The sequence below is a fragment of the Salmo salar genome, chromosome 04, assembly GCF_965601325.2.
Source record: "Salmo salar chromosome 04, fSalSal1, whole genome shotgun sequence".
Classification (NCBI taxonomy): domain Eukaryota; kingdom Metazoa; phylum Chordata; class Actinopteri; order Salmoniformes; family Salmonidae; genus Salmo; species Salmo salar.
The window spans coordinates 74,391,333-74,399,425 of NC_138294.1; the positions used below are offsets into that span (position 1 = coordinate 74,391,333).

General features: G+C 38.9%; 1 protein-coding gene across 2 annotated transcripts; it reads right to left on the minus strand.

The window, feature by feature from the left end:
- Window positions 1-858: 858 nt before the first annotated feature.
- LOC106603734 (uncharacterized) lies at window positions 859-7,806 on the minus strand. 2 transcript variants are annotated; one of them, XM_014197778.3, is made up of 5 exons: window positions 7,484-7,806; window positions 5,906-6,223; window positions 5,645-5,752; window positions 4,865-4,960; window positions 859-1,158 (listed from the first exon to the last, which is right to left on the minus strand). In XM_014197778.3, the coding sequence occupies exons 1-5, from the start codon at window positions 7,542-7,544 to the stop codon at window positions 1,019-1,021; spliced, it is 723 nt and encodes a 240-aa protein (XP_014053253.1). In that variant the 5' UTR covers window positions 7,545-7,806; the 3' UTR covers window positions 859-1,018. The 2 variants fall into 2 exon arrangements, with proteins under 2 accessions (XP_014053253.1, XP_014053252.1); XM_014197777.3 differs by having other exon boundaries at window positions 5,477-5,752; window positions 7,484-7,802.
- Window positions 7,807-8,093: the final 287 nt, after the last annotated feature.

The following is an 8,093-nucleotide window of genomic DNA, read 5'->3' on the forward strand; positions in this document are numbered from 1 at the left end:
TGAGCGTTCGTAAATCCATAGTGTTGTCAGATTGTCCGTTCGTAAATTTTGAGCGTTTCGCTCTCGGAGCGTTTAGAGTGCACACTGGATGCTTTGGCCGAGGAGTAGGGTTGATCCAGCGTTCAACGGCAGTCAAGCACCCAAGCTAACTGGGAACTCCTTCAAGACTGTTGGAAAAAGCATTGAAGGTGAAGCTGGTTGAGAGAATGCCTAGAGTGTGCAAAGCTGTCATCAAGGCAAAGTGTGGCTACTTTGAATAATCTAAAATATATTTTGATTTTGATTTGTTTCACATCTTTTGGTTACTACATGATTCCATATGTGTTATTTCATAGTTTTGATGTCTTCAGTATTATTCTACAATGTAGAAAATAGTAAAAATAAAGAAAAACCCTTGAATGAGTAGCTGTGTCCAAACTTTTGACTGGTACTGTATATACTCTGTGGCTTTGGTGAGCAAAAAGAGACCTTTAGAAGTTATGCATTGTTCACTCTGAATAATGTGGCGAAAGTCATAAAACTGTGGAAAAAAACTCCACATCAAAAAGAATACTGCAGTCAATGATGGCAAAAATGGCTGAGGGGCCTGCAGAAGTGGACTGCAACATTGCTGAGTGGTGAACGTGATAGACTGCACCATAATTGTTTCCAGTCACGTGAAAGCAGACCATAGCATTGACACCAATGTTGGCACTAAAACAGGAACTCAGAGTTGTTCAACCTTTTCTGGAACAACCAACGTGTACTCGTAGTAACAGAACAAGTCAAGAAAAGTTATGAATCTGCAGGTGCAATGCAGATAATCAGTACATTAAACCATTTACATACATGTTAATTTAGCAATGAATTTCCACAGGATTGATATATTAGGTTTGACTTTATTCATCTCCAAGTTAGAAAATTCAGAACATGCAAATCTCAAACAAAATAAGTCCCAAGCAGGTGTTGAGGACATTACATTCATTTACCAGTAGTCATGAAAAGAGGAACAAAGATGTCAGAGTGAGATTAAGATTGTCTAGTTCTCATAAATGCATTGTTCCTGGATGGATGCAGTGGTCGTCTGTCTCTGTTGGGTTTGTGTGCTGAAACTGAAGTTCTCGTACACCTTGTTGTTATATGAGACAGAATCGCCTTTATCATTGGTCCTCTGCCGACCTGCATGGGGAGAAGGCCAATCAACTAATCACATTTTGTGTTGACTCTTCTGCTGAATAGTTGCCTACTACTAAGTTCCAAAATACTTACTGAGGTGTTTGGCATCAGAGGCAACATTTTTGTGGAGCAAAATAGCACAGATTAATCAAATTAAATTACAGTTTATAAACAGAGCTGTAACACCATAAATGTATTTGTATCCAATATTTTTTTAGACGATCATGCAGCATATTAAATAAAGCACATACTAAAATAGCATTTTGCATGTGGGCTGATTGATACCTTACTACCCCTGAAAAAATTGGTGACTCTCAATTTAGCTTCATTTTCACCCCTCTGTTGTGTTGTATGACAAGTTTGTGGGAACTATAACGTCATATTGAGATTTGAACTGAGCTGTGCTGAGCTCAGGTCCACCCATTTTTGTTTCTAGAGAAGGATTGGGCAACTGGTGTTCCGGGGACATGAAAGGCGAATTAAAACCCTCTTAAATCAAAACATTTTGCCAAAAATAGTGCCGGTGTGACACACAGCAGCTTCAATGCGCAAAGTCTAGAAGTGATTCATCATTTTGATATGTGGTGAATGGAAAATAAAATGTTGTCATGTTTAAGGTTAAAGGTCCAATATCAAATAATTTCTGGGTAAAAATTAAGAACCTTACTGTGATTGTTTTAAATTAAAATGGTCAAAAATAAACAAAAAATAGCTTCCTAGCAAAGAGCAATTTCTCAAGCAACAATTTTTCTAAGAGTGTCTGGGAGTGGTCTGAAGGGAAAACTGAAAACTAGCTGTTATTGGCAGAGAGGTTTGAAACTCCCTTTCTTGTTGGTCTATTAATAAATTTAACGCCTGGTGATGTCACCAGTCAGGCCAAAACTCCATTCCACCAAAACAGGCCGATATTTCAGCTCTTGCACTAAAAGGGCATTATAATAATTTTCACAATTTCACAGTATTATTCCAACCTCATAGTATGGAAATACTGTATATACTGTACAGTGGGTTCAGAAAGTATTCACACCCCTTGCCTTTTTCCACATTTTGTTGTGTTACAAAGTGGGACTAAAATAAATTTCATTGTCATTTTTTGTCAACACAAAGTACTCTTTAATGTCAAAGTGGAAGAAAAAATATACATTTTTATTTATGGAAAATAAAACGCTAACACTGCATATCTTCACTAGACAAGTTTTCATCCCCCTGAGTCAATACATGTTAGAATCACCTTTGGCAGCGATTACAGCTCAGTCAATCTGGGTAAGTCTCTAAGAGCTTTGCACACCTGGATTGTACAATATTTGCCCATTATTATTTTCAAATTGGTTGTTGATCATTGCTAGACAACCATTTTTAGGTCTTGACATAGATGTTCAACACAGGAGGTTGGTGGCACCTTAATTGGGGAGGACGGGCTTGTGGTAATGGCTGGAGCAGAATGAGTGGAATGGTATCAAACACATCAAAAACATGGTTTGGTCCCATTCCATTCGCTCTGTTCCAGCCATTATTATGAGCCGTCCTCCCCACAGCAGCCTCCCCTGATGTTCATGTAGATTTAAGTCAATACTATAGCTCAGCCACTCAGGAACATTCACATTCTTCTTGGTAAGCAACTCCAGTGTAGATTTGCTCTTGTGTTTTAGGTTATTGTCCTGCTGAAAGGTGAATTTGTCTCCCAGTGTCTGTTGGAAAGCAGACTGAACCAAGTTTTCCTCTAGGATTTTGCCTGTGCTTAGCTCTATTCCCTTTCATTTTATTCTAAAAAACGTCCTAGTCCTTGCCGATGACAGGCATACACATACATGATGCAGCCACCACCATGCTTGAAAATATGAAGAGTGGTACTCAGTGATGTGTTGGATTTGCCACAAACATAACGCTTTGTATTCAGGACCAAAAGTTTATTTCTTAGCAATTTTCTTTGGCAGTATTACTTTTTTCAATATTTGTATTCTATATAGGCTTCCTTCTTTTTACTAATTTATGTTAATATTGTGGAGTAACTACAGTGTTGTTGATGCATTCTTGGATGCATTCTTAGTTTTGTCCTCTAACAGCCATTAATTTCTGTAACTGTTTTAAAATCATGGTGAAATCCTTGAGTGATTTCTTTCCTCTCTGACAACTTAGGAAGGGTCGCTGTATATTTGTAATGACTGTGTATTGATTCACCATCCAAAGTGTATGCTCAAAGGGATAGTCATGTCTTTTTTTTGTTTAACACATCTACCAATAGGTGCCCTTCTTTGCGAGGCATTAGAAAACCTCCCTGGTCTTTGTGGTTGAATCTGTGCTTGAAATTCACTGCTCGACTGAGGGACCTTACAAATAATTGTATGTGTGTATCATGGTAAACACTATTATTGCATACAGAGTGAGTCCATGCAATTTATTATGTGACTTGTTAAGCACATTTTTACTCCATAACAAACGAGTTGAACACTTGACTCAAGACCTTTCAGCTTTTCATTTTTTATTAATTTGTAAAAATGTCTGGAAACATAATTCCACTTTTACATTATGAGGTATTGTGTGTAGATGAGTGACACGCAATCTCAATTTAATCCATTTTAAATTCAGGCTGTAATACAACAAAATGTGGAAAAAGTCAAGGAGTATGAATACTTTCTGAAGGAACTGTAGGTCTGCATAAAATCCCCGTTAAATCACAAACACAAAAGACAGTTTAGACTATACAGTCTTAAACCTTCACGATTTGTGTTCGATATGCTGAAACAGTTGTAAACTAAGCTGTGCAAAATTCACACTGGCTTATCATTGTGTGGTGGTAAAAGAAAGACAACTATAGCATCAAATTATAATATCATGTAATAACACACCGAGTCCTAAAATGGAAGCTGATATGATGCGTGGTTTAGTCCATAAATTGGTAGCCTACAAGCCAGGATGTCAACACAAGATAGCAGGCAAAGGCGTCAACAGCATGGGTGGTGGGAAGGTAGTCATTTCCTCTTTGAGTATGAGGGGGCTGAATTTTTCTCCAATGAGAGTAAATATCACTTTGAAATGTAAGGTGACGCTGTGGCCAAGATTTTGTCTGTAAGTAATGGTCCACTTCTGCTTTCTTTGTTCAGGATTCCAGTGAATCCAAACAAACCACAATTTAAAGTGAACTGGTTACAAGACCAGAGTGACTTGAGAGTTACCTCAAATGTTCAAGCCTGTGAATGAAGTCATTGACCACGGAACTTACATGGCCTTTTGTTTAAATAGAAAAATATGTATCGATTGTGTAAGCTTAGGAAAGCACTGTCTCGGCTGTTTGAAGGAGCGGACCAAGATGCAGCGTTTTCGTAGTTACACATATTTATTTAAACGTGAAACTTAATGCGATACATAAATAACTTTAAAAATAGGAAAACAACAAACCTTGACGCAGGAGGAACAAACACACTCACAAAAGATAATAACCCACAAACCACAATGAGAAAAACCCCTACTTAAATATGATCTCTAATCAGAGACAATGAGGATCAGCTGCCTCCAATTAGAGATCAACCCCAAACAATCCCAACATAGAAATAGACAAACTAGAACCTAAACATAGAAATAGAAAACACAGATAAACCAAAAACACCCCTTGTCACGCCCTGCCCTACACTACTATAGAAAATGACATCTTACTAGGGTCAGGACGTGACACGCACTGACCCAAAAAATCATTATAGACTACAAGACTTACATTTGTAAATACTTATGGTGACAGCTGCGATGGCCACAACCCCGATGGATGTGCTGACACAGAAAATAGTCAGAAGGTTGTTCTCATGGTAGGTCTCTGAAACAACAAGACCATCAAGGGTCAGAGATTTATCGTTATAGATAGTGTCATCAATCAAAGTGTCCAGCCTGCCATATGTGATTGTGAAACTTTGGGCAAAATAACAACCTGATGGAGCTAACCCCACTGTTCAGTATCTGTTTATCACAGCTTTTCTATGATCTTGTGTCTCAAGAATCTTATCAGGTTACACTTAACAGTCAACCAATGAATTAGAGGGAGAACAATAACAAAAGCAGAAGTTAATTGCTATTAAAAGTAGACTGCACTGCACAGTCAATGGGGTACCGCCCTCGACATCTTGTCACTAGTTAACAGTACAGTTACATTTTAGTCATTTAGCAGACACTCTTATCCAGAGCGACTTACAGTAGTGAATGCATACATTTCATAAAAACATTTTCTCCCTGTACTGGTCCCCCGTGGGAATCGAACCCACAACCCTGGCGCTGCAAACACCATGCTCTACCAACTGAGCCACACAGGACCGTGTACATTGATTATGTCACCCACCTAGTTCACTGAAGGGAAGTCTGATGCTCAGGTCAGTGTTATTGGCTAAGAGTCTGACATTGCAGGTGATCGTGTCGCCCTCTCTCCACACTGATTGGCACAGGGTCAGAACGCTGCTCTGTTTAGAGAGGCTGTGATTGGTCAACAGTGTCTCCGGTGAAGCCTGACCTTGTCGGGTCCAAGTGAAGTTGACATCCTGGAGGTCAAGGTCCTCCAAAGTACAGAGAAGCTGGATGCAGCCAGGATCACTGCTGTTCTGCCTCTCTAGGACTAGACCTGGAGGGAGAGAATAGCATTGGAACTAGAACTAGAACGACAGTGAAAAGACTGTAAATGCCATTCTAATATCCTACTGTATGCTTTGATTTAGAGACACAAAAACCAGTAAACACGTGTTTATAAAGTGATATCTTCAACAAGATAAATTACCTGTAACTTGAAGATCGACTACGGAGGATTTCTCAATGGTTGGTGGTGGTATGACTCTTGATATTAAGCAGGTATATTGACCAGAGTCAGTGCTCTTTGGCTCTGTAACATACAGCTTAGGAGGTTGTCCAGTTACCTTGAATTGAGATTTACAGGATACTACTGAACTGATTTCTCTATTCACATTGTATTCACAAATAATGCCAGGACTTCCCTGTTTCGTCCATTTAAAAACAACTTTTCCATCAAATCCAAAGGGTGAGGGACAAGGAAGGTGGGAAGGACTGCCTTTGAATGCTCTAACGATCTCCTTAGCACCTGCGGAACCAAACAGGATTTTTTTTTTCAATCCAAAGTTAACACAATAAAATAGGACACAGGTTATGTGCTCACTCATATTCAGGATACTGTACACTCATGATACTACGTGAGAGTAAAGGAAATGAACAAAAATACAAATAATGGTAATAACAACTCGAGTTCATCCCATATTAAGATCATGCCATATTAGGCCATACTATTTACGTACTTCCAGTACTGAAAATAGCTATAGGAAATGGTTAAAAATTGATGTTCCAGATGAATGCAACCAAAGCAGTGGAGGCACCTCAGAGGAAGGCGTTTACTAACACATTAGTTCTTTAAGCTATGTTGACTATGGCATTAGCTAATATGGTGACAATGAAGTAGGCTATGTGTAGAGTTTAGCGCTTATGGTATGAAGGTTTGGATTGGAAAGGTTTTTTGGCCTTGCTCACAAAGAGCTGTTTTGTTGTGCACTGAAGTCCACAAGCGAAGGGAAAAGGTGAGAAGAGGAGAGCGCGTACATGCAAGAAGAAATTATACAATGAGAAAAATGATCATGCTGTTTGTATGTCGCTGTATTGAAAGTGAACTGTGTGTGCAGGTGAACAGGGGTGTATTCATTCCGCCGATTCTGTTGAAAAACGTTTCTTAAACGGAAGCAAACGGAATTGGGATAAACATACAGTACCTCAATTTGTCCAATACAAACTCTTGTTTACAACTATTTGTACTATTGATTACACCGTAGATAACACCTAGATGCAGGCAAGAGTGTGCAAAGCGGTATTGAATTGTCGGTTACCTTGATTACTCACATTTGTCTCACGACCTGTGCACCTACGTTGTAAACTTCAATTCATAGGCTAGATGGAAGCAACCTCATGATGGGTATAGGGAACATTTTTGTATGATGTAGTAGCATAAACCTATCGGTGTTACATTGAGCTTGGTGAATGGAATATGAATGACAGTCATCTAATATGCTGTAATAGAAATAAGACCATCCTCATAAAAAACAGCACCGACCGCTACTGAAACGAAGCAAACCCAAATAGCTGTTACAATATAATATTCATATCTACATTGACTGGTCAATCAATAACTGGTTTTCAACTGTTACAGTATGTTGATTCAGACAACTAAACCACTGAATGGACTAATCACCCTGAAATACTACTGTAGCTTACAATTTTCTTTACAATGAATCATTGTACAACTGTACAACTAATAGATACACTAACCAAAATGCAACAGTAAGACAGAAATACTCACCAGTAAATGAGGTACAGAGGGTGAGGGTGGTTAGGAGAGAGAAAGCCTGTAGCAACAGCATTGTGAACAGGCAGACCTACACCCTCTAGCCAAAGACTCTGTGTACCGGTATGTCTGTATGTCTTTCAGACAGACTAGCTGATCATGAATGCAAGTACGCATGCACACTCACACAAACACTCACATTCCCTGTCATGTCTTCCTGTCCGATGGAGGAAAACACCCACTGCAGAACTAAGCAGGTCACAAGTGCCAAAACCACAACTCTTTCCTTTCTACAAGAAACCATTTTCCCCCAACAGTGTAATTATTTTTTATCCATCTATCACTCTAAATTACATGATCCACAACTAATAAAGCTAAAATATGATGCTCACACAACTCTCTGAAATAATATTTCATTTGGCTAAAATCCTAAGAGACATGTAACGTTACTTTAAAGTTCTCAGTTGGTACAGAAAGTGTGCTAGAGTAAGAACCACTCAGAGACCGAATTATTTTGCTCTTGATTGGTTGAAGCCATACCACCTGCTCGTCAGCGGTCTGCACATTTGCAGTTTCACAGAGAGATCAAATAAATCTCTACCTAAAGACTGGTTGGAACTCAAAG

Coding starts and splice junctions, on each gene's coding strand:
- LOC106603734 (XM_014197777.3), bottom strand. CDS start 7,544: ATGCTGTTGCTACAGGCTTTCTCTCTCCTAACCACCCTCACCCTCTGT. Junction 6,224..7,483: donor CCTCTGTACCTCATTTACTG/GTGAGTATTTCT, acceptor TTGGTTCCGCAG/GTGCTAAGGAGATCGTTAGA. Junction 4,961..5,476: donor ACTTCCCTTCAGTGAACTAG/GTGGGTGACATA, acceptor TTGTTGTTTCAG/AGACCTACCATGAGAACAAC.